Here is a 27,655-nt window from a genome sequence, read left to right as displayed (position 1 = left end):
ATGCTAATCAAAACCACAATACAATACCACCTTACTCCTGCAAGGTTGACCATAATCGAAAAATAAAAAAATAATAGATGTTGGCATGGATGTGTTAAACAGGGAACACTTCTACACTGCTGGCTGGAACATAAAGTAGTACAACCACCATGGAAAACAGTGTAGAGATTCTTTAAATGACTGAAAGTAGAACTACCATTTGATTCAGCCATCCCACTACTAAGTATCTACCCAGAGAAAATAAGTCATTATACAAAAAAGATATTTGCACACACATGTTTATGGCAGTACAATCTGCAAATGCAAAAATATGTAACCAACCCAAACATCCATCAATCAATGGGTGGGGTGGATAAAGAAACGTTGGTGTTTATATAAATGATGGAATACTACTCACAAAGGAACGAATTAATGGCATTCACAGCAATCTGGATGGAATTGGAGACTATTATTCTGTGTGAAGTAACTCAGGAATGGAAAACCAAACATCATACATTCTCACTCATAAGTGGGAGCTAAACTACGAGGATGCAAAGGCCCAAGAGTGACATAATGGACTTTGGGGACTCGGGGGAAGTTGTGGGAAGCAGGTGAGGGACAAAAGACTATAAATCGGGTTCAGTATATACTGCTTGGGTGATGGGTGAATGATAATCTCACAAATCACCACTAAAGACATTACTCATGTAACTAAATATCACCTGTTCCCCAGAAATCTATGGAAATAATAACATTTAAAAATAATAAAATTAAATTAAAAATTTTTAAAAAGAAGCCATATATGCACCCAACAAATGTATGAAAAAAGCTAAATAGTACTGATCATTAGAGAAATTCAAATCAAAACCGCAATGAGATAATCTCACACCAGTCAGAATGTCTATTATTGAAAAGCAAAAAATAACAGATGCTGGAGAGGTTACAGAAAAAAGGGAATGCTTATACACTGTTGGTGGGAGTGTAAATTAATTCAACCATTGTGGAAAGCAGCGTGGCGATTCCTCAAGGAGCTAAAAACAGATCTTCCATTCCATCCAGCAATCCCATTACTGGGTATATACCCCAAAGAATGTAAATTATTCTACCAAAAAGACACATGAACACATATGTTCTTTGCAGCACTATGCACAATAGAAAAGACATGGAATCAACCTAAATACCCATCAATGACAGATTGGATAAAGAAAATATAGTACACATACACCATGGAATACTATGCAGAATCAAATCGTATCTTTTGCAGGAAAATGGATGGAGCTGGAGCCTATTATCCTTAGCAAACTAACACAGGAACAGAAATCCAAATACCACATGATCTTACTTATAAGTAGAAGCTGAAGGATGAGAATTCATAGACACAAGGAGGGGATCAACAGACACTGAATTCTACTTGAGGGTGAAGGGTAGGAGAAGGAAAAGGGTCAGAAAAAATACTATTGGGAACTAGGCTTAGTACCTGCCTGATTAAGTATCTGTACAATAAACCCCCATTACATGAGTTTACCTGTGTAACACACCTGCACATGTGTCTCTGAACCTAAAAGTTTTTTTTAGAAAAGAATATTTCTGGCAGGGTGCAGTGACTCACACCTGTAATCTCAACATTTTGGGAGGCCAAGGCAGGCAGATCACCTGAGGTTGGGAGTTTGAGACCAGCCTGACCAACAGAGACAAACCCTGTCTCTACTAAAAATACAAAAATAGCCAGGCATGGTGGTGCATGCCTGTAATCCCAGCTACTCGGGAGGCTGAGGCAGGAGAATTGCTTGAACACAGGAGGCAGAGGTTGCAGTGAGCCGAGATTGTGCTATTGTCTGGACAACAAGAGCAAAACTGTGTCTCAAAAAAAAAGAAAAGAAAAGAATATTTCCATCACCCAGATTGTTCTTTTGTGCTCCTTTCCAATCAGTACCCCTTCTAGTTGTAACTTTTACCTTGACTTCTTTTTTCATAGATTAGATTTTCCCATTCTTGCCTTTCATAGAAATGGAATCATAGAGCACATACCCTAGCTTCTTTCATCCATCATGTGTTTGAGATTCATCTGCTGGATGTTTTAATAGTTTATTCATTTTGTGGCACATCACAATTTATCTATTGTACTTTTATGAACATTTGAGTTGTTTCCAGTTTTTGGCTATTATCAATAAGGCTGCTATGAACATTGCTTTCTTTTCACTAGAATTTAATAACAGTCTTTTGGTTTCATTGCATTTATTATGGTTGCTTTTTATTGAAGGCAAGTAATTCTCTGGTTATCTATTTCAAATAGTGATAAAATAGTTCCTTTTAAAATTTAATCGATTTGAAAAACCCAAAATTTCTAGAAAATTGTAAGTAACTATACATTAAAAAATTTTCATTTGCATCATCATGCCAAAAAGAGGATAATGAAAGTAAACATTAAGTGTGTGACGTATGCATAGGTATTTCGTATGCAGTAAACTCATTTAACTATTGATTCTCACACCAGTTGTAAATATAAAATATTATTTTCATTTCCCAAAAATTAAGCTGAAAATCTGTTAGCATAAGTCTTTCCACTATGAGCATGAACAATCAGAATTCTTCAAACTTAAACATGCATAGCTCAAAAGCCCATAATCTTTCACAACACCAGCACAACGTAATAAGAATCTTGAAAGTATTCTCAGCATAGCTTATGTAGCCGATATTCATGCAAAAGAGAAAATATATGGCACTTAGATCAATAGTGACAAATGCATTTCTGTAGGTTAATCACAAAATTCCCTTTATTAAGAACATTCTGAATATATTTTGAAATCCTTTCCACTTAACTACCGAGCCACTTTCAGGAAATGAATTTCGACATGAAAACCCACCAGTGAATGCTGTCATCTGAACTATTAATATAATGTTTCATAGAAAAGTATGAAGGGGATAATTTACACTTGGGAGTTTTGTGTCTCCAGGACCCTGAGTTTGGGTGGAAGAATGTCTTCTTCTTGCTGTTTGTCATTAACCTGGCAGGAGTAATCTTCTACTTAATATTTGGAGAAGCAGATGTCCAAGACTGGGCTAAAGAGAGGAAACTGACTCGTTTATGAAGGTAAAGCATAATGATTTCATGTGTGGTTACAGCCATAGATGCGCTATTTGAAGTTTTTAATTCTATGTCATTTTCCTTTCTCAGTTTTCCCATCTTGGATGGAAAAGTCATTAGGCATAATATTTCCTAAAATAGAAGGCTTCAGCGATGAAAATACCAGTGAAAAGAATTTTGTTTCCTGTGGCTCTTTTCAAATATGAGAGCAGTTCCTTCTTTTATTCGGACTTCTTTTTCTAAGAGAAATAGATGAATAAAAATCCAATAAAATGATAACTAAGAACACGGTTGTCATCTTCATAGAATAAATAATGGATTAAGAGGGCTTGCTGTATGGGACCCAGTATGTTAGATTCCATTTCTGGATACAAGAACCAATGTTTTAAAAGTTTTAATCTAGGGTAGCAACCTCACTAAAGCAATGATATTTCTTGTTTGTGAAAATTAACATTAATTTCTATTTATTGGGTTGTATATCGTCCATGCATTATTCTCTGTATGGGCTCCATTTATTTCCATCCTGCTCAGGCCCCAGACGCTGACCCATACGGATTGCATCCTGTACTCCCTTGTCCATTGGCTTCTGCTAGATTTTTGAGGAAGATAGGTAGGGTTAGGGAGTATTTATCTCTGACAGTCTCACCTTTGTGGTCTGCAGGTGGCTTTCTATTACAGTTCATAGCTCCTGGAACGCAGCCCTTTCCACATGTTACAGCAACTTCTCTCTTCTCTGTCCCTTCAGCCTTTTTTTTTTTTTTTTTTTTTGCATTTATTTTTCAAACTGTGGGGTTCTCCAGAATCTCTTGTGGCTTCCCTACCACCTGCCTACTCCTGTGTACATTTTGATTTTCAACACTGTTGAAAGTCTGTCAACAGTGTAAGTCTATCATTTTTCTTCTTCTGAGATCCAAATAATTCAGTGGTTCAATGGCTTAGCTCAAATATGAATGAATTTGTATTTTTGTAAAATGACGATTTGTGGGTGTCAGTGAGTTCAGGAACTGGGTTGTTCTGGGTTGACCACTGTTCTGATTTTCACCATGTAGAATAAAGATTAGAGCCACTGAGTCGTTTCATATAGAGGCAATGTGATAGACAATAGTTCTGAGTAAAAAATCAGGACAAGCATTTCGAGGGCAAAGCTTAAATAAACACAATAATTACTGAGATCTTGTTATTTTCCAGAATCTGGAATCTTGGGACATTGGGGTAAAGGAGGCACAGTCATTCTTCTCCATTCTAATGTGAAGGACAGACACAATAACTGATAGCACTACACTGTTTTAGGTGCACATGTAGGGCATCATGAAACACCAGATGAGTTCTGATTCCAAGCTGAAGAACACAGAGGAGATCTCCTTCAGTAAGTAATTCCCAAGCGAAATGCTGAGTGAGTAGTAGTATGGTAAGATTTCCTACACTGGAGCCCAACTTGTACAAAAGAGTAAAAGCAAGAAGCAGGATGGATTCTGAAGGGAATCACTTGCCTGCATGATCAGTTAGGAAAGGAGAGATGGGTTTAGGGAAGTGGGAGTGGCCAGAGTAAGGAAGTCTTGTTTGCTGTGTTAGGGAATCCAAGGTGTAACCTACAAGCAATATGACAGGCATCATAGCAATACTGACATGGGCAGATTTTCTCTCTAGATAGAACATTCTGACCTAATTTGAGAATCAAGACGACTAGTTAAACGATCAACTGTGCAGTGGCCTACACAGCAGTGGCGAGGACTGAACTCACCTCACCAGTGGTGAGGGCAGAAAAAGCTGAGATGAAGAGAAGAAGAGAGACATGAAAGATATCATAAGACAGAACTGGAAGATCATGATATTTGACTAGATGGATGCAGGAGAAGAAAGCTGTCAAGGAGTCTTGGGTCTCTAACTGAGAGAATGAATAGAGAGTGGTCTGAACAACTAAGCCAGGGAATGTAGCAAAATGAGTCCTTTTCAGGGGTGAAGATCATGATTTGACTTTGGGACATGCTGACTTAGTGGTAATAGTGGGATAATCACATGAGCATGTGTATTAGCTTCCTGGGGTTGCTCTAACAATGTGCCACCAACTAAGTTGCTCAAAGTCATTTATTATCTTAAATCTCTAGAAGTTCAAAATCAAGGTGTTGGCAGGGTTGGTTCCTTTTAAGAACTCTGAGGATGAATCTGTTCTATGTCTTTTTTATTCTTTCAGCTTCTGGTAGCCTCAGACATTTTTTGGCTTGTAGTTGGCCTTCTCCCTGAGTCCTCACATCATCTTTTCTCTGTACACATCTCTGTCTCTGTATCCAAATGTCCTGTTTCTATAAGAACATCAGTCATATTGCATCAAGGTCTATTCTAGTGACATCATCTTAACTTGATCATCTGCAAAGACCCTATTTTCAAATACAGTCACATTCACAGACACTGAAGATTAGGACTTCAACATATTTTGAGGGAACATAATTCAAGCCATACAGCAAGCTCAACAAGGGGCCAGTTCATTAATTGGAAACTTACAGAAAGAGAGTGAACTGGAGAAAAAGATATAAGAGAAAAATGCATATGTTCAGTACTAAAGACCTGAGTTTAGACCAAATGGCTCAAGAAGAGCCTGTGAATGGAAAAGCATAAGCCAAGCTAAGACAGAATGCCAACATCTAAGGAGGGGCAACAAAAGAAATGTCCACAAATATCAGAGATGAAGGAGTCAGGTGTGTAAGTGTGAAAAGTAGCAGGAGGGTACAATTCTCATTGAAAACTCCTGGACATGGCTTTTTTTTTTTTTTTTTTTTTTTGAGATAAAGTCTCTTTCTGTTGCCTAGGCTGGAGTGCAATGGTGCATTCTCAGCTCGTTGCAACTTCTGCCTCCTAGGTTCAAGAAGTTCTCCTGCCCTGGCCTCCCAAGTAGCTGGGATTATAGGTATGCACCACCATGCTCAGCTAATTTTTGTATTTTTAGTAGAGATGGTGTTTCACCGTATTGGTCAGGCTAGTCTTGAACTCCTGATCTCGTGATCCACCTGCCTCAGCCTCCCAAAGTGCTGGGATTACAGTCGTGAGCCACCGTGCCCGGCCAACATGGCCTTTTAAGAAAGACGACTGATCAACAGTAACAAGTGTAGTGAAAAAGTTCAAGTAGATGAGGTCAGAAAAGGAACTTAGTCACCCATGATCAGGAATTCTTGGTCGCTTTTTCATGGTACATTTAGCAGATAAATGAGTGTACAGGTCAGTTTGCAGTTTGTTGGTGAGTGAAGGGGAATGAGAGGGTAGAGAAAGTAAGAGAAATATTTTCAAAAACTTTGGTAAAGGAAATGGGACTATAGCAGAGAGGGATGCATATTTCATTAGCCAGTATTTCGCCACGCCATCAGAGTGTAGAATCCTAAAGAAAGGAGAGCACTTGAGGGTCAGCCATCAAGGTCTGACTTAACATCTTGAGAACATTAACACTTAACATTCTCTCAAAGTGTGGGTCTCACCTCATTTTTTAAATTGTGCTTCAAATTTTGGGGTACATGTGCAGATCTTGCAGGATTGTTGCATAGGTACACTCATCTCATTGTTGTTCTAACCAAGGGCAAGGCAGTGTTCCCCTTCTGCTCTTCATATGTGCTCACCTTCATCACATTTCAGCTTCTCCATTTTGGGATGTTTGTCCAGAAGTGATCAGTTTCTTTCATTAAAGATCCAGTTACCTGGCTTCCCTGCTTGAGCACCATATGATCAGAGATGTACCAACTTAGGATGGATTTCTCCTTGTTATTCTTTTCTCTACTGTTGCTTTTATCCATACACTCCGACCTCCCTTCCCATGACCTCATGTTCAAAAACCATTACTGGGCATATACACAGCTTCTAGTACAACATCTTTCATCTAGTTATTTTTAATGTGAATTTTTAAATAGGTATAATCCACATGATACTGAGGGTAAACTGTTTAAAGGTAAAACTAGTGAGCTATTTTATTAAGACAGGAAAATTTTAGGTGATATTCAAAAACAATGACATGCATTGGGAAACCTTTGTTTCCCCAGTCAATACCAACCTTGGACAGGCATGGGGGAATGATTCACATTTAGAGGGAGGAAAATTGTCTTTATGTGACTCGAGTCACAGTTTGCTTCTGTCAAATCTTCAGCCTCCAATGAAGCTCAAATATTTTAGGGAATCCTAACAAAGGACTTATTTTTATGAGTTTTGTGTTCTCATTGCAATGTCAAGCTTGTATGTGAAGTCAATACAAAATTTAAAACCAATTCCAATATGTTCACTTGATTTACTCTTTTCCATTATTTGGATATCCCATTACACAGGCACAGTGGATGATTTAAGTATTCCAGGAAGTTGTTCTATGCCAAGGTAGCTAGCAATAATAATAATAAACCACATAAATGTATCCCAAATTTTAGTCCAAACAAATTACACTCCCACTGCAGTTTTCCCTTCACCATATCAAGAAATTCCAAGAACCATTCCATCACCATAGTATCCAATAGGATGGAGAGGCTAACGTTAAACAATTGTGGTTAAAATACCTTACTTCTAGAAATTTTCAAAAATATGAGACTTTGTAAACATATCAGTAGTGCCCTCTTCCCCACCAGGACCTTGGAAATGGTCCGTGCAAATGAAAGATCTTTAACCTTGTGAATCAGCTGAAATCCTGATGTTTCCAGGCTGAGCCATGCTTCTTTGAGCCTTCAGTGTCAGTATTTAATGAATATCTGGTGAACTAAATTGAAGCACTGGCATCTTCCAAATTTCTCTCTCCAATTCACTGCATGAGTTTCCAAGCAGAACTGCTTTGTCGATAATGTCTTGGAGAGGTTTTTGGTAAAGCCACTCCTTTAGTTCTTACCTACCAGCCTCTCTCTTCCATGAGATCCTAAGGTCTGAACCACACACTCACTTTTACTCTTCCATTTTCTATTTACTGTACCATCGTTACTAAATCGCTAATAGTGAAATTGTGTGTCTGCCTTCATTATTCCTTTGGGTAACTTTCTTAGGGATTTTCCTAATTCCCAGGGACTCTCTAGTCACTAATGAAGAAGTTCTAGTGACTCCTATTCTACTGGACTTCTCCATACACCAGGAGTGTATAGATGTTATTGAATATTAGAGATGAAAACAGCTGGGGTCAGTCTGAGACAATCCCCACATTAACTATATGTTCAGTATATGTGCAGAAGGGCAGAAATAAATCAATCTAGAGGTTCTTTCCCATAAAAATTTTGAAATACTCAGTTGTATTCAGTTATTATAGCACACACTCAATACTCCACCCATATCCCCTCAGTTCCTTTTACCATTTTGCTACGTACAAGCTCCTGCTGAGCTTTCTTTTGTTCCAAAACCTGGAACCTATTTTTTCTGTTAGCAGGCTCCCTCAGACTGCAGGAGCCATTTTGCCTGCCAACTGGGTGTGCCTGGGAATTTGTATCGGCCTGAGAATAGCCCTTAGTCATGTCATCACTACACAGATATAAATGATCTAACTCCCTTGCTTCTGCTTGGCAAGCAAAGTCCACACAATCTCCAAAATCCCCTAAGAATTGAAGTAGACCTTACTTTATATCCTTTCCAGATCTACTTATGCTTTCCTCAGCCAGGTTTTCCTGGAAATATATCCTAATAAATCATTTTTACAGGAATCGTCATCTCAAGGTCTGCTTCTAAAGAATCTGACCTAAGCCAGTTGTTTCCACAAGAAGACCTAGGATGCAGATTCTTAGAATATCTTCAAGAGTTGTATCACTGACAAGCCAAATGGCCCAGGGACCCTCTTGATGTTTGTAAAAGCATTGGTAATAACCTGGGCCTGCTGTAGCATTACAATTACTGACTCTCTCCTGTGGTACACTGGAACGAAAGATAGGATACAGGTGTAAGGGAAGGCTTGGGCAGTACCTCTAGCATTTGAGAAATGTGTGGAAATGGCATTAGAACAACTTTGAAGATGGCTGTTAGATGTTGGTCATGACCACTGATGTACTCAAGAAGGCCAATTAACATCAGAATATGGTATGAAAGTCAGAAAATCTCCCTGGCAGCATTTAACGATATCCTGATCTCCAATAGCAGAATGCAGACATATTCTGAAGATCAGACCCAAGATCTGATTGTCAGAGTAGCAGAAAACACAAAGACAAACACTTGACTTCAAGTCAAGTCCTAGAAGTCTCATGCTAAAGTCAAGGCCTGAAATTTACCCTAAAACTTCTTGGTATCCTTATCCCAGTACTCCAACCTGGTGGATGGCATCATCCCTTTTCCTGAAGATTCCCATGCAGAAAACACAGCTAATACAGATGACTTACAAGACAAAACTTGCTTAGTCAAATTCTTTTTTTTTTTTTTTTGAGACAGAGTCTCGCTCTGTTGCCAGGCTAGAGTGCAGTGCAGCGATCTCGGCTCACGGCAACCTCCTCCTCCTGGGTTCAAGCGACTCTCCTGCCTTGGCCTCCTGAGTAGCTGGGAATACAGTTGTGGGCTACCATGCCCAGCTAATTTTTATATTTTTAGTAGAGACAGGGTTTCACCACGTTGGCCAGGATGGTCTCAATTTCTTTACCTCGTGATCCACCCACCTCAGCCTCCCAAAGTGTTGGAATTACAGGCGTGAACCACCGTGCCTAACCTGCTTAGTCAAATTTTACCCTCACTTTATCTAATACCTTAACAAATAGTAAACCTAAATACTTGACAAATAGTTAGGTCAGGTCTTAGGATGGTCCAAATAGTGCAGTGCTGGCCCTGCTAAAGTGGAAGGGACAAGGAGAGCATGACTAGAATATGGGACCAGGGTTTTGGGGGCAGAAGGTAAGTCCAGATAAGGGAGAGCTTGTTAATATGAGGGCACACTGCTGTGACTCAGGATTTAGTATCATTGAAGCTTAAATGAAAATGCTTGGCTGGGCCTAGTGGCTCACGCCTGTAATCCAAGCACTTTGGAGGCCAAGGCGAGCGGATCACCTGAGGTCTGGAGTTCAAGACCAGCCTGACCAAAATGGTGAAACCCCGTCTTATAAAAAAAAAAAAAAAAAAAAAAGATAAAATTAAAAATAAAAAAAATAAAGAAGAAAATGCTCAAAACAGCCCAATACTACCAAATTAGTAATTCAGATGCAATACCACATCCCAGGTGGAACAGCAGACAGTAATGCCATTTGTAAAGACTTAGCAAATGCTACAGCAATGATCTCTGTTGTATTTCCATTGGACTCGCCAGCATGGCCCCAGAATAAATAGATTGTGGCAAATGGTGGAGGACCACCACAGATGGGCTCCAGTGGTAATCTTAATTGCATATGGTGTGCCAGATGGAACACATCAAAAGAGGCTCTGTTACTTCCTAGACAGGTATTGATACGGCAAGCGTGTTCTTTGGGAGAGCCATTGGAAAGGAGGATTATAAGTAGTTTACATTAACTTGGGATAGACAACAGTACTTCTTTCACAGTTTTGTCAAGGAATACGTTAACTCACCAGCCTCTTTTACAACATAATCTGAAAGGATCTTGATTATCTGCAACATCACATTGTTTCACTATAAGCATGTAGTTATGTTAACTAAAGCTGAATAGCAAGGAGCAAGGACACTGGATGCCCTGCAAAAATACATACACTACCAAGTGGGGGAAGAGGGAAAGAGAAAGTCTACAAAGTGTCAGTGACTAGCCATATAAGTGATCCAGTGATCTCAAATATGCCAGAATATCATCTCCAAGGTAAGGGGCAAGTTATATCTTGAAACTCCTACCATTAAGAAAAAAATCACAAAACTTGGCAAAAAAAAAAAAGTGTAAAACTCAAGTTTTCGAGGAAATATATATCACACATCTAATAAGACAGTATGCTAACACTTACTTGCCCCAGTCTCAAAGTTCATTCTCAAAATACTCTTCACTGCCCCTACAACCATGGGACTGGGTCTGGATCACAGACTCCCCCACCCCTCTCAAACCTAAGTGTTTGGGCCCTCACCACGTTATCCTAGCTACTCCCACGGCAGCAAACCTTAACATCCTTTCAACGCTGAACACACCAGATCCACATCCAGAAATTTCCTCATCCCCAAAATATTCTTCCTCCCTCACAGGACCAACTTCACTGCACTTAACAAAAATTCCAGAATTTGCCAATCCAGTCCATAACACTATCCATGTCAAATTTTAAATCTTTTATCTCATATCTTGTTTCTGATCCTTCCTGGTATTCCCTCCCACATCCCTGAATAGTCAACTCCAATTCTTCACATTCATCCAGGAGCTATGGCTGTAGGGCCTTCTAAAAGTTCAATTTTTCACATCTCCTTTTTCTCCTTTTGTCTTCTTTGCCTGTGAGGTACTCTAAGTCCCTGCCCCCAACCTCTGGCAGTCAGGCCTGTTGTCAACCTCACACATTGCCTCTCTTTCTTCCAACTGTTCAATTTGTTTGTCCACCCAAATCCAGCAGTTCACAGCCCTTTCTGTTAACCTAACTACATAAGTCTGAAATAAACCTGCATCTTACGTACTTGGTCAAGCCACTCCTGAAACCTGCTTATTATCTTTCTCAGCTAAACACCTTTTTCTCCAACCCATCGAATCCACCCACATCATCACACACAGGGCTGTCAGCCTCCTTTGCCTTATAATCTCTAAACTAAACATGTTACAATCCCGTTTCGATAAAACACCTCTTACCAACACTTCCCTGCTCTGCTGGCACAGCTTTCCATGATCCAACCCAAAGGTGCTCCCTGGAAAAAATGCACATGCAATTCCCTCAACTGCAATCTATAGCCTTCTGCCCTATCAGGACTACAGTGGCTATTAGGTAAGAAAAACCCATTTCTCTCTCTCTCCAAAATCAAACAGCCTTCACCTCCTCTCCCACCAACTTTCCCCATCAGACCCTTGCAGGGGCTACTGTTGCTAAAAGCTATTCAACCTGGAGAAATAAAATGTTGGAACAAAAAGTTTGTCCAGAATTCTACCCCAATCTTCTCACAGCTCGCTACCTTTACTTACAACCTTTGCCTGTCAACCCCCGGTCTTTTCTTTCTTTGTGGCACAAACTCATTTTTGCCTGCTGGCAATTTGGTAAAGAACATACACTCTGGTTTTAATCTCCAATCATTAGCATTTTGCCAAACAACAAGACCATCCAGGTTCCTTTGGTAGCTTCTGACTCATCTTCCTCCACCTGTACTAAATGGGCTCTACATCTCATGATTCTGGTAATAAGATTAAGCATCTCTGCTGCACTTGGCACTGGAATAGCAAGTGTATCAACTTCTCTTATATTAAAAAAATATCTACAGTCCTCTATAATGCTGTAGAGGACATGTATACTTTCATCACAAGGCTCCAAAGGCAGAAAAACTCCCTTGAGGGGGTCATTCTCCAAATCCAAAGGGTCTTAGAACTGCTAACCATTGAAAAGGGGGACACATGTGTATAACTCCAAGAAGAATGCTTTTTTATGTTAATTGATCTGGCATTGTTCGTAGAGCCCATGGCCTCCGTAACAGGGCTGCAGAAATCCAACATCAAGCCACTAACTGTTGGTAACAGGGACCATTCCTCCTAAAGTGGATGCCTTGGGTAACGCCTTTCTTAGGGCCCCTAATCTCCCTCTTCTAAATACTAGCAATTGGCCCATGTGTACTCACCTTCATATCCTGCTTTATCTCCCAAAGGCTGAACTCCCTTGTCCAGGCAGCCACCCAGAAACACACTGACGCCATTCTTCTCCACCAAGCTCCGTAACAGCGCCTCCAGGAAAACAACTCTGAAGTTGGACATCCACTACTTCAAAACCTCAACCCTGGGAACAGCACCCCTATTCAGCAGGAAGCAGCCAGATAATCGACAATGCCCCCTTTGCCTTTTATATTAAAATAGAAAGCAACAATGTTAGTCCAAACTGCACCGCTTTATAAGCCTCCCCCACCACCATTTCTCAGAGCTTGGTCAAAGTGAAACATTCCATAAGGGGGGTTTGGGCCTTAAGAAATAGCATGCCTCTTATATTCTGTGGGGAGAAAGTACAAAAGTGCAAGGAACATCACATTCAGCCGGAACAACAGATAGAACAACTTCACCCGTGAACACATACATAATCAACATTTTCCCAGGCAGCAGGCTGTGCCCCCACCAGACTCCTCCTGCCCAGGCCTATAAACTGCCCCACCCTATAAGCAGCAGTGGGCCCTGGCATTAAGCTTGTCTCCCACCTCTGTGGGTCTACTGCTAGGCATAAAGCCTTCATTTGCTCTTAAGCCACTATCTCTGTCTCTCTCCATCTTTAACCCTTGCCTTCCCTTTAAAAGCTGACACCCTGTAGACAACCACTGATGAGTACTGGCATATAAATTCTCTAACTTCTGTGCCTTTGGTTATGACAAATCTGAGGTGCAGCCTAGACTGTTCCCACTGCTGTCTTGTAGGATTAGTCCAAATTTACCTTCCTCCAGACTTAGCTTGTTATCGTATCCTTGTTTGGTCTCCTTTCTTTCCCTGCCCACTTCCCAACCTCCTTCCTGTGTTTGTTGTTAGTTTGTTTTCCTGAAAATACCATTACGTCACTTTAACATCAATCTCCATCTCAGGATCTGTTTCTGGGGAAGGCAGCAGTTATTTTGGCAATACTATTAGTATTATTTTCATGTTAATATAGGTAGGCTATAACAAAGCAAAAAAGTGTATTCATTGGGAACAATGATGTTCAACAAAAGAGAAATATGTAAGACTATAAAATCAAAAAAATTTTGAAAATAACCCTAATCCTAAATTTGAATTCGAAATATAAGCAAAAAAATTATAATTTCTTTTTAAAAAATACCTTTTTCAAGTTCTTCCACTGAAAACATCTAAAAGCAATGTGACCCAGGAACAATGAGCACTTAGTTCTCAGAGTGTGGTCTCTAAAAGTTACTTTCTGCTGAAAGGAGTGAGCACTTCTTAAGAAAGCCCGTATCTGAGAATAGAAAATACATAAGAGGAAGCTGGAAAGTTTTTTATGTGTTGGAAGACAAGGAAGCTATTCAAGACCACAAATCCTATCATAATGACATGGAAACCAGCTTGAAGGGACTCCCACTGGCTAAAGGAGGAACAACTGGGGCATCAAAAAGGAATAAGAACTGCAATAGATTGTAACGCATCAAATAAAATTCATGATGTCATAATAGTACTTGGTCATCCTTGCTAAGACACTTATTCTAGAACTTTGTCAAGTAATTATGGTAACTTTCCTATTAAATCTGTATTTCCAGCTTACCAAATGTATGGTAAGGTAAATTTCCTTTTTTATAAAAAAAATTCTAGCTTGTAAATGAAAGAGACATGATAGAATTAGAAAATCATCATTTTATAACTTCTAATCAAATAATGGATCTAGGCAACGTTTACTAACTGTATCTAAAAGCCATAGGTGAAAAGATGATGAAAACTTTATTAATGAATAAGTCAGGCCAAGAATATCTGAACCTACTGATTAATCTTACTACCACCAAAAGTGAGACAACCTGCTACTATGTGCCTCCAAGCAGGGTGCAAGAGTACCCTGTATCACCCAGTATCCCTGTGAAGTGTTTTTGTGCTGAATCTAACCAAGCCTCTATATATACCTCACAGTTTGCAGGATGTAAGGAAATTAAAAAAAAAAAACATATCAAATGTTTTTGACTAGGGAGCTATTAGTCAAACCAGTTATGACAGACACTCTACAAGGGACCCCACCTTTTTTTTTTTTTTTAATTGTTGTTGTTTTTAAGTAATAGCAAATGTAAACTGGGAGAGGGGATCATTATAAAATAAGAGACACGAGAGCCTTAACAATTAAATGTCATTATGTAGATCCTATTTTAATCTTCATTTAAATCAGGCAAATATAAAGGACACAACTTTGAAGCAATTGGGAAAACTGTCATTATGTTTGGATATTAGATGCTGTTAAGGGATTATTGTTAATTTACTAGATATGCCAATAGCATGTTAGCTATATTTTTTAAAATCCTAATGATTTAGATAGCCACGCTGAATGTTTTATAGAAGAAATGACATAATGTCTGAAATTTACTTTAAAATGCTACAAAAAACAATCATTGAATGTGGAAACTCAAATGGCCAAATACTGATAATTATTGAAGTGGGTTAATATGTACATGGTTACATTAAACTGTTCTACATTTTTTGTATGCTTAAACATTTCCATAAGACGATAAATTTTAAAACTCAATACATAACACACGGAATCCAGAAGAAACAATTTCAAAGAATCTCAGAGAGCAGCAGAAAGCTTTGGGGCCAGCAAACAGAAAGATGGTTTTCCTTTAGGTAATCAGTACCCAGAACTGGGATATTAATGGCAATTGAGAGTGTTATTTTTTTAACACATGGACATTAAACAACTGCTGACCTAAGGCTTTCAATCACCAAAAGGGGCTCTTTTTCAGAAAATGCCAGAAATTGTCAAGTATGATACAAAACAAATAGTACAAACATTCTGTAGCACACAGAAGAGGACGAGCAGAATCTGGACTTCTGAAAAAGAAAAAAATCCCACTGAATAACAACATCAAAGTCTCTTGGGCAAAGGGGTTAATGATTTACAACATTTCTTTAGAGGAAAAAAAATAACTGATTCAATTTACAGAGCATCTGCTATGTGCCAAACATTTAATGGGCACTTTAAAAGCATAATAAAAAAAATACTTGTTAAGTATGTAACAAATTATCTATAACGTAAAATCACTGATTTTAGGGCTTAAATTTTTTAACTAATTAGCAACTTAATTTCAAAGAGTTCTAAGTTAAAAGTATTAGGGCCAGGCCTGATATCTCACTCCTGTCATTCCAACAATTTGGGAGGCCAATGCATGAGGATTGCTTGAGGCAAAAAGTCTGAAATCAACCTGGGCAACACAGCGAGACCCTGTCTCTACCAATTAGCTGGGTACAGTTTTGCACACCTGTAATCCCAGCTACTCAGGGGGCTGAAGTGGAAGGATCCCTTGAGCTCAGGAGTTCAAGTCTGCAGTGAGCTATAATTACACTATAGCACTCCAGCCTGGGTGACAGAATGAGATCCTATCTATTTTTTTTTTTAAATATTTCTGGATATTGCTATAACCAAGTGGCTGAACCAGCACCTACAGTCACTGCAGGAAGAGACATGAGAGAAGCCACACCTTCCAGAAAACATGCCTCAGTAAAATGTACCTCTTTCTGAGTATGCTTAATGTCAAACAGATGTGCCCTTTGGAGAGGAGTGTAGAGGAGACAAGGTGAGGGGAAGAGGGGAAGGAAGGAAGGAGGGAGAAGGAGGAAGGGGAGGGGAAGGGAGGGGAGGGGAAGGAAAGGGAGGGGAGAGGGGGGAGAGAAGACAGAAAGAAAGAAAAAGAGAGAAAGAAGAAAGCAAGAAAAGAAAGAAAAAAGGAGGGAGAAAGGAAGAAAAAGAGGGAGAAAAGAAGAAAAGGAATTAAAGGTAAAAATTTAATAGGGCATTTATGGAGAATTTAGAAAGCCACAACATTCCCATTAGAACAGCATTATACACCCAGAGCCATCCTTAATAAAGAAATCTTGAGAGCACTTATGGCAGGCAAGCTCTACCTCCTGGACGCAGAGAGAGACTAAGGGTATCTGCTTATTATGCCATAAAATTACTGGCAAATTCCCAGATTTCTAGTCCACTGGATGATTTTGAGTCACACTCCTTCCCTGAAGCTTTAAGGAAAAGGTAAAAGTAAAGTTAAAAATTAAGCTTTTAACTTTGACATAGTGATGTCAAAAGAATTGGTGAATGATTTATGGGGGCTAAACTTGGTAATACTGGAAACTCGACATTGTGTAAAATTGAGAGAAAAGTCTTGACAGCAGAAGAAGTCACTTTTTATCGAGAATCAGGTTAGTCTCACTTTTATAAAAGGCTCATTAAATGAAATAAGCGATCAGTTAACTCCCCAGAGGGCCATTAAGGGGGCCTTCCCTGGCAAAGATATGATTCAAAGTACTCAGCAATAGGGGAAAATCTGGGGAAGGGTGGAATACGCCTTGTCTTCTAAGGCTTTTCACAAGAGAAAGAAAAAAGAACATATTTTTAGCAATCAGTGTGAGGTTCACAGGGACACAATGAGTCGTATGTTTTATACAATGTGTGATGCTCGTATAGCTGTGGTGTGCTGTGTCTGTAATGTGTGTGGCACACTGTGTGCCTGGTGTGTACGTGCCCATCGTTTGTGTGTGTGTGTGGTTATGTGTGTGGTGCTTGTAGTTTGTCCTTCCATTTTTAGGATGTAGTATTATAATGTGTTTATATGTTTGGTTTGCATGTATGTGTGCAGTATATGTGTGGAGAACATAAGGGGAGTTTATACCATGTGTTTATGTTGTATGTATGTATGTGGTGCTTATGTATGGGTGGTTTGTGTGTGTGTTGTGTATGTATATGTGTATTGAAATAAAGAGTGGCCCCAGAAGAGGTTCCAATGCATGATAATGATGGTTGACAAATTGCTCATTCAAAAATATTTTGCACATCCAATCTCAGGACTTAGGTTTCTTTGGAGCACTAGGTATCATATAATCTGATACGGTAAAATCCTGAGGTCTAGACCAGGCATCCCCAAACTTCTTACACAGGGGGCCAGTTCACTGTCCCTCAGACCTTTGGAGGGCTGCCACATACTGTGCTCCTCTCACTGACCACCAATGAAAGAAGTGCCCCTTCCTGAAGTGCGGTGGGGGGCCGGATAAATGGCCTCAGGGGGCCGCATGCGGCCCGCGGGCTGTAGTCTGGGGACGCCTGGTAGATTGACCAGCACAGATTGGTGCTGAATTCTGATTATAAAGGTTTGCCTGATAGAAGACTGCTCCATTCTGATTCATCCGCTGAGCTTCGTGCCACAAAATTTTGCAGCAGTGACTGCTCTATCCATGGAAACTGAAGACATGGACAGGGACATGTGGAAGTATAAAGAACAATTAGCCTCTGCTTGAGTTGGTGGCATCAATAAGCAGATAGTATCTTTTAGCTCTATTAAGATACAGGAGGAAAAAAAGAATTTACCTTTGCTTGCTCCTTCTCTGACATTCTTCCTTTCTTTTTGTACTGCCAAGTTTCTGACCTATAACAATCTCCTCCTGCCTGAAGGGCTTCTTTTAATGTTCCTTATAGGGGAGGTCTACTGGCAATGGATTCTTTTCATTTCTCACTCTGGAGAAATATTATCATTGGATTTAGAATTCTGGATTGGCAGGGTTATTTGTTTGTTTTCTGTAGTTTTCAGGTCTTCCATATATTTTTAATCAACCAAAATGATCACAAAAGTGAAATAAATATCAAGGGGAGCACATAATGGAGGTGAATGGGCACTGCTGTGATGGAGCAAGTTTCTCTCTGAAGCAGTTTTAAACCAGAGAGGAGTACTGGGTAGTTGTCTACATCATGCTGACATCACTGTGTTTTGCACTCAACAGTGAGTGGAGGCCAAATCCTTCAGCAAGAAGAGAAGCAACTTCAGCCGTGTATGCAAATGGATAACCAGTTGCCTCCCCAAAAAGGTAGCACTTTTTTCTGTTCCACTGTATAGGCTTTCTCTTTCTTAAATATTACATCACAGATTTTACGTGGAAGAATATTTTGTGAAATACATATGGGGTCTTAAAAATATTCAGAAAAGAAGGGAGAAGAAACCAGTCCTACTACGGTTTTCAATCAGAAAATCCCAAGTAAAAAGATTCTACATACTGTGGTTGCTCACACTTTATTTTCATTTTTGTACACTTGTCAGTTTATCATTTGGTAGAAAATATCAGAAAAAAAACTGGGCTATTTTGGTTCCATCTCCAAGAGAAGAAGAGCTAGATCTGTAAGAGGAAGTAAGTCAGGATGAATGTTCTTGAGTCCCTGCATTCTTGGACATCAACAGATAAATGTGTACTGAATATTTTTTGAGATAAACTATTTATTTTAGATAGGGTAGGGTATCAACAATAAAGAATTACTGCTATTGGCTTAGCGTTGTGTCCATGTCATAGGGAACAAAATCCCAAAAAATGAGATGAGCAATAGACTGCATACTTTTTCAACTTATGTAAAAGTTACTGTATATTAAATTACATATTTCTTCTTGTATCGATTTTGATATTTATTTTGCTTAAGTTGTCCATTTCATCTGCATTCAAAGTTTATATATATATTTTTTTCTATATTTCTGCCCTTATGTGTTTAATTCCTTTTAGACTCTTTGAGTTTGTTCCTTTGTTCAGTTTCCAAGTTTTTAAATTCTTTCTTCTCTTTTTGATAAATATATTTACAGATGCACATTTTACCGTGTTCCTGAGTTTGATATGCAATATTCTTACTGTTACTCACTCCCAAACTCTTTAGAATTCCCCTTATGGTCTTCTTTTTAACTCAAAACTTATTTAGACATAAGTGATGCACTTCCTGGAGAAATGTGAAGGAGAGAAATGAGTAAAACTCAAAAGGGCACCCCTAAATGACTAAGACAATGAGCCCCTTTCTGACATGGTGACAATGACTTCACTGTTACCACATAGAGGCTTTTTTCTCTCCTGCAGGGGTGTTTTTGTACAAGGTTTCTGATAGCTTTCTAGATCCATTCACCTCCCTAAGATTATGAGTTTAGGCTGCAAATCAAAGGAAGCACTGGCTGATGATGAAATTTCTCAGAGGTATTCTTTTACCCCCTTCTATCCAGCTCTTAAGATCATATGGCATAAAATTTCTTGGCCGTCCACTAACAATGTTCAGGAGCAATGTGTTCATCCTTCATTGATCTTGTAAGTCTTTGGCATCTAAGCATTTTAGAAGAGGGTCTCCTACTACATACTATTCCATTCTAGGACCTTGGTATTTCAGTCCTGTGGTCCCCATATTGTGGAAGCGCACAATGAAAAATCTAACTTCAATGCTCAACTTATGTTTTGAGGCCCCCATCTTCACTAAGCCCTTGGCCTGAATATTTCATCTTTCCTTTTAGATCACCCACGCTTTTAATGAAATGGTTTATTTTAAATATATTTTATCTAATATTCTTATCTTTTAAGATAACCAAGATCAAAAGCGCACAATGAAAAATCTGACTTCAATGCTCAACTTATGTTTTGAGGCCCCCATCTTCACTAAGCCCTTGGCCTGAATATTTCATCTTTCCTTTTAGATCACCCATGCTTTTAATGAAATGGTTTATTTTAAATATATTTTATCTAATATTCCTATCTTTTAACAATGGAGGCTCAGGCTAGTCCAGAAAACTAGCCAACTATTTGTTGGGTACTAATGCTTTTTTTCATTTAACAGTTTATCTAAAGAGTATTCCACAATTTTAGGCAGAGATTTTTCCTCATTTTTAGAGCTGAAGTAATGGATGGATATATTATAATTTATTTAAATGGTCACTAATTTATAGACATCTAATTTGTTTACAATATTTTACTAATTCAAACAATTCTATATGAATGCTGTAAAATGATATAAAATTCAATTCAATAGGATGATATAAAATATTTATATATCTAATAAAATAGCTTCCAATATATAAAGCAAAAAAGCCCTATGAAAATTATGAAGACACAAAATCCTAAATAAAATATTAACAGAACAAATCTAAGAATTTATGAAAACATTAAAAAAGCAACCACTAAGTCAGGTTTATCCTCAAAATGAAAGAGTAATTTAATGTTAGAAAATGTATACATGTCACTCCACAAAAATTAAAAGAGAAAAACTGTATGATTATCTCATTAGATATAAAAAATCTATATATTTATAAAGTTAATATTTATTTGCAATGAAAAATTATTAGTTAACTATGAAGGTGCATTAGACAGAATTCCAAGATGGCTCCCAAGCTTCCTGGCTCTTGTTTTATTCTTGGGTGGAACCATGAGCACAGAAAATACGGCCCAGAGCCCAGAGGGTAGAGCCAAGAGCCACAGGAATTATCTCCAGGCCTCATGAAAAATCCAACACTGGCCTTGTACTTCAGAACCTTCATGGATCAATGACTCCTTTTCTCCTCTGTTATTCCCCACCCCGCCCCGCTTGTCTATAGCTTTATCCTACACCTATTCCACCATTACATGGTAAGAGCGTTAGGGGCATTTAACTTGCCTCTTTAGTTTCACAAGCCCACAGATAGAAATTGTGCCCTAGGATGGATTAATCATAGGTGTCTCTTTCACAACTGGATTTAGATGATGAGATTTTGGACTTTGTGCTAATGACATTTTGATGAGGTTTTGAACTTGAGCTGATAATGTAATAACATGAAGAATTTGGGAAGCTTGAAATGGGGTGAATATGTTTTGCATATAGGAGGAACAAGACTCTTTAAAGGCCAGATGGCGTACTGTCGTAGGAAGAATTCTAAGTTTACTCCCAAGACTCCCAGCCCTTGGTGTATACACACTTTCTCCCAGTAATGTTCCCAAATCAGTTGATCTTAAATAGGGAAATTATGCAGGTAGGACAGATCTAATCACATGAGCACTTTAAATCTGGTTGTACAGGTCAGAGACAGAGTAGGAAGATTCCAAGTGTGAGAGGGATTCAACATAAAGTAGATTTCCAGTGATGATTCTGGAGATGGAGGGGGCCACATAAATTAACTTTGCCTGTTTTTGAACTTCGTAAAACTACATTCCTATAGTATACACTGTCTGGTCTCTAGCTTCTTTAACTGAGCATGTTTTTGTTGACATGCATCCAGATTTATGCAGATTGTTGTATATAAGCAGTTTCTTCCTTTTACTTCTGAGTAATATGCATTGTATTAACATACCATGGTATGTCCATTCTTTTCAAACATTCTTCTATTTTGAATAAAGCTGCTATAAACATTTCTGCACATATTGTTTTGTAGACATATACCTATATTTCTCTTGAAAAAAATGCCATTTGTTGAAAAATACTTTACTTTTCTCCAATGAATTGCATTAGTACATTTATTTTTTAAAAGTTAACCATATATGTGTATTTGTTTCTGGACTTCCTACTTTCTTCCATCAGTGAACTTTTTTGGCTGTACACCAGCTGATTAGCTTATATCAGTAAGTAATTACATTTTTTTAAAATGCCATTTTTCTCCACATTGAGCATATATGAGTCTTTCAACCAGAGTATTCTTAAAACAGTGGAAAAGGAATAGTTTTCTTGACAGAAAATGTCTTCATTGTTATTAAGGGGACTTGCTTTCAAGAGTAACACGGAGTATTTTTAAAGGATCTTTTAAAAAGTAGACATGAGCCTGTCCTTTGCCGGGACATGGATAAAGCTGGAAACCATCATTCTCAGCAAACTGACACAAGAACAGAAAATCAGACACTGCATGTTCTCACTCCTAAGTGGGTGTTGAACAATGAGAACACATGAACACAGGGAGGGAAATACCACACACCAGGGCCTGTCGGGGGGTCGGGGGCTAGGAGAGGGATAGCAGGGGGTAAAGGGATTGGGAAGAGATAGCAGTAGGAGAAATATCTAATGTAGATGACAGGGTGATGAATACAGCAAACCACCATGGCACATGTATACCTATGGAAGAAGGCCGCATGTTCTGCACATGTACCCCAGAACTTAAAATATAATAAATAAAATTTTTTTAAAATAGACATGAGCCAAAGAACTTGGAAGACTGGCTTAATTTTCTTGGAATTTCTAGTTGGCATTATAATTTTAAGGAGAATGTGATATCATTACATCAGTCACACCTCTTCCTATTATGTAGTAATTCACAAAGGCCATTAAGTACAATAAAATTTTAAATTAATATCATGGGCTCCAAATTTCTGAATGGCCCTCCTATAGTTAAAGTATGTTTTTATCTCAGCTGTGTCAACAATTGAGACTTTCTGTTCTACTTTGTAGCTCCAGGTTTCTGTTCCTTTCGCTATGGATTGTCTTTCCTTTTGCACTGTTGTAATGTTATAATAATGGCACAACGCACATGCCTGAACCTCACAATGGTAGTCATGGTGAATAGTACAGATCCACATGGTTTGCCCAACATCTCCACAAAGAAGCTCCTGGATAATATAAAGGTATATCAATAATTTTCCCCATATTCAAATGTTTACAAGCTTGTCTTTTTAATTAATTTGTGTAGAGATTGAATTGCATCAATATGACAATATAATTGAAAAAGAAGCTCAATCTACTTTGCCAGTTGTGACCTAAATAAAATATTCCATGATTAAAGTATAGCTGAACATTTCTGAAGAGTTTGTTGTATAAATCCTTCTATGTAAGGGAGAATAAAACCCATAGTTAGGGCTTCTTGACAATCAAGAAATTTGGACAAGAGGAAAAAAATGGAAAGCATTTTAAACCAGAAGTGGAAGGTGAAGACACATTACATTTTTTATTTAAGTTTTGGACATGCAGGACATTTAAATGTTTGACTAATTTCACCTTGGGAAGACAATCAGTTGTTATCTGCCGGAAGATGCAGATGCAGGAAAAATAAAAGCAAGATAGGTAATGTCAGTCAAGAGATGGAAAACTATAAAAAGAATAAAAAATTAATACTAGAAATCAAAGAAACTATAACAAAGAATACTTTCAACAGACTCATCAGTAGACTTCACATCACTGAGGAAATAATTAGTGAACATGAAGATAGGTCAAAAGAAATTTCCCAAGCTGAAATGCAAAGAGAAAGAGAATGAAAAAAAAAAAAATTAACAGATCATTCCCAAATTGTAGACAATATCAAACAGTGTAACATGTGCATGCCTGGAAGGCCAGAGAGAATAGGAAACAAATTTTTTTTTAAAAAATGGCTGAGAACTTTTCATAATTAATGACAGACAACAAACCACAGATCCAAGAAGCTCAGAGAACACCAAATGAGATAAAAAGCAAAAAGATAAACAATCAAAGAAAAGCCACCTAGGCATACCATATTTAAATTGCAGAAAACCAAGACAAAAAGAGGATTTCAGTAAAACCAGAGGAAGAAAATACCTACGGAGGAACAAGTAGAATTACAGCTGACGCCTTATCAGAAACCATGCAAACAAGGAGAGAAAAGTGAACTCTTTAATATATTGAAAGAAAGAAAACCCCTGCCAATCTAGAATTCTATATTCAATAAAATTATTGACAAACTAGAAAGACTATAAAATTTCAAGCTATAGTTATAGCTTGAGAAAGCCTTTATTGTCTTTTAATTTCTAAATGTCCATCAGTAAGTGACATACATATATGGAGGGAATTTACTGCCAGCAGGCTTACCACAAAAGGAATGTTAAAAGATGGTAGATTTTAATCTGACTATACTGATAATCAATTTAAATGTGAATGTTCTAAACACACCAGCTAAAAGACAGAAATTGTTAGAATTGGTAACAAATAAATATCCTCAAATACGCTGTCTACAAGAAATCCTGCTAAAATACAAAGACTCAGATAGGTTAGAAGTAAAGAGATGAAAAAAGATGCAAACTATGCAACCATGAAAACATGAATCAAAAGAAAACTGAAGTAGCTATATTAATTTTAGAAAAAGCAGAATTTATAGCAATGAAAATAACCAAAGATAAAGAGGGCATTACCCAGTGACAAAGGAGTGAATTCTCCAAAAACAAATGATTCTAAATATGTGTATCCATAACAACCGAGCAGCACAATATAGGAGGCAAACACTGTGAGAACTGAAAGGTGGAACAGACAAATACACACTTGGTAACTATTTTCTATTTGTTAAATCTATTCTTTGTTAAATTTTTTTTCATTCACATTTTGCCTTCTCTGGGTTTAACTGAGCATTTTATATGATTGAATTTTATTTCCTCTCGATATATTATTTACACTTAAAAAACTGTTTTAATAGCTTCCATAGGTTTTTAAGTATACATTTTTAATAATATAAATCTACCTCCAAATAACACTATTTCATGTATCATGAAGGCTTCATGCAACAGAATACTTCTGATTCCTCTCTCCCATCTCTTGTGACTACTGTTATTCATTTTATGTATCTAGATGTTAAAAACCCTCCAAACATTCCTTCAACAAAAAAATTATCTTTTAGATGAATTCAAAATAAAATATTTACCACTTTCATTTATTCTTTTCTAATGGTCTTACTTCTTAATTGTAGACTTACATTTTTTAGCTATATCACTTTTCTTCTGCCTGAAGAACTTTTTTTGACATTTTTTTTTGTGGATTGTGCTTTTGTTATTGCATATAAGAAATCTTTGCATAACCAAAGATCAAAAGAATTCTTCTTTTAGAAGTTTTATAATTTTTCATTTCATAGTTAAATCTATGATTTATTTTAAATTACTTTTTGTATATGTTGCATTTAAAATCTTTTTTTACATATGGATATACAATTTTTTTTCCAGCACAATTTGTTGAGAAAACTATTCTTTCTCTACTGAATTGCCTCAATGTTCGTTGAAAATTAGTAGTTGGAAAACCATTACTACCTACTGCTAATATTGAGAGAGTTATAGTAATCAAGACAGTGTAGAATTAGTGCAAAGACAGAAAAAAGATCAATGAAATACAATAGAGAGACTAACACACATATGAACAACTGATTTTTCAAGATATAAAAAATAACAAACATAAAACTGGACTTCATCAGATTTTAAGATACTGTTGATTTGATGAAAAAACAAGTCAGCAGTAGGGGTACATATTTGCAAATCATACCTTTTAACGAACTTCTATCAAAACCCAATTAAAAAACACAACCCAATACAAAAAATAGAAAGGAGATGTGAACAGATATTTCACCAAAGGAGATACACAGAGGGAAAAATATTCACATGAAAAGATGTTTTCTATTATTTGCGATTGGAGACAAACATTAACTACAAAGATAAATTACTACCCACTGATTCAGATGGCTAAAATTATAGTGATTGCACATACAAAGTGTTGGCAGGAATGTAGAGGAACGAGAATTCTCCTACAGTGCTAGTGAGAATGCAATGTGGTACAAACACTTTGGAATACACTTATTCATTTCATTAAAAATTAAGCATACACCTATTATATAATACCGTCATTCCACTGCTAGTAATTTACTGAAGAGAAATAAAAGCATATGTCCATTAAGGGACTTGTACATAAATGTTCTATGCACATTGTTGTCTAGCTTTATTTCTGATAGCTAAACAGCTGGAAATAACCTAAATGTCCATCAGCAGGTGAATGAATGAACAAGCTATGGCACATCCATAAAATGGAGTACTCCTTAGCAGTATAACAGAATGAACTACTGACATAAATAACAATAGAAATAAAACTTAAGATAATTATGCCAAGTGAAATAAGCTAATCAAAAAGAGTACATACATAGGACTCCCTCAATATAAAACTTCTAGAAAATGTAAACTAAGTTAAGAAACAGGCAGGAGATCCCTGGTGGGGGAGAGCAGAAGGGAGGAATTACAAAAAAAAGTAGAGGGAAGCTTTTGGAGATAAAATATATGTTCACTGTCTTAATTGTGGTTACACTTCACAAGTATATATACACAGATAAAGTTTATTGTACTGATTATCAAAAATCTGTTAAAATCTATTTTATGTATGTGTTTTGAACTACACTCTTAAAATATTTATGGTATTCCAGAGCTTTGGTTTAAATAATGAGACCCTCATATTCTAAAGAAATGGTTTCTCATAGGAGTTGTATTTTAGAGCCTTCACTATAGCTCTATAAGAGGAGGGAGCTCATGAGCTATGGAATTTGGAAGATTTCTCTAGGACATACATCAACCTGCTGCCCCACAAAACCTTTTGTCATCCCATGAAACTTCCTGTCACAATTCAGTTTACTGCTATATAAGGTACTACATTTAAAAATGAAGAAACAGAATGCATAACTATTCTAAATAGAAAGACACGCCAGAACATTATTCCTCAAAGCAGATCGAAATTGTAGTCTAACATTACAAAATAACCTAAAAATCAGTAAAGCAATTACAGCTATGAAAGGAGCACCACAGTGCAGTACCTGTAAGAACTCAAGGCAGACATGGCCAGACCACAGGAGGCTATACTCAGACAACAGATGTATGAAAAAAAGGAAATTGACAGGAAAGGATTATGAAAGTCAGAAAGAATATTTTAGGAAAAAACACGAAATAACAAGAAAAACAAGGAAGAATAGACACACAGATACTTAAACCCAGTAAGAAATACTGAGTATAGAAAAGAAGATAAGAAAGAAGATAAATGAGGTATATTCTGTAGTCAGTCTTCCCTCTTCCATCAAAGTCAAGGAGAATGTGTCATTATTCTTTTTAAAGTTTACCAACCTGACAGAAATTCTGCCATAACTTTAAAGTAGATATTCTTTTATACTAATGGGATTACACATTTGTATATTTCTGTTACCTACGTTTATTGATCATTTCCATTTTGTCCTCTTATAAATTACCTATTGATACCCTTCATACATTTTCTTCATTGAGGTATTATATATTTCTTATTCATTTATATGATCCATACAAATGTGTATATATATATTTCTAAGATTTATATAGAGTCATTTATACATTTACATGTGGAATACTTTGTTCAATGGCAACCAGTTAATGCATTGAATAGAAAAATATAAACTGA

The 27,655-nt window shown here is 37.4% G+C and overlaps 2 protein-coding genes across 4 annotated transcripts in view; both read left to right on the top strand.

Moving 5' to 3' along the window:
• Positions 1-3,594, top strand: part of SLC17A3 (solute carrier family 17 member 3) — a 40,130-nt gene extending 36,536 nt beyond the window's left edge. Inside the window, exons 12-13 of one of the 2 annotated variants that reach the window (XM_003927285.3) lie at positions 2,934-3,070; positions 3,155-3,594. In XM_003927285.3, coding sequence (XP_003927334.1) covers positions 2,934-3,068 — 135 coding nt within the window. In that variant the 3' untranslated portion in view covers positions 3,069-3,070; positions 3,155-3,594. The remainder of the gene's footprint in view (positions 1-2,933; positions 3,071-3,154) is intronic. The other variant, XM_010337995.3, reaches the window with a different exon arrangement.
• A 13,285-nt stretch (positions 3,595-16,879) lies between these two features.
• The window catches only part of SLC17A1 (solute carrier family 17 member 1), a 52,796-nt gene continuing 42,020 nt past the window's right edge, over positions 16,880-27,655 (top strand). For both annotated transcript variants that reach the window (XM_010337999.3, XM_003927286.4), the window contains exons 1-3: positions 16,880-16,947; positions 18,520-18,603; positions 22,937-23,109. In XM_010337999.3, coding sequence (XP_010336301.1) covers positions 18,570-18,603; positions 22,937-23,109 — 207 coding nt within the window. In that variant the 5' untranslated portion in view covers positions 16,880-16,947; positions 18,520-18,569. The remainder of the gene's footprint in view (positions 16,948-18,519; positions 18,604-22,936; positions 23,110-27,655) is intronic.

This window comes from Saimiri boliviensis, chromosome 4, assembly GCF_048565385.1.
Source record: "Saimiri boliviensis isolate mSaiBol1 chromosome 4, mSaiBol1.pri, whole genome shotgun sequence".
In the NCBI taxonomy this organism is placed as follows: Eukaryota; Metazoa; Chordata; class Mammalia; order Primates; family Cebidae; genus Saimiri; species Saimiri boliviensis.
This window is presented reverse-complemented; position numbering and strand designations above follow the sequence as displayed.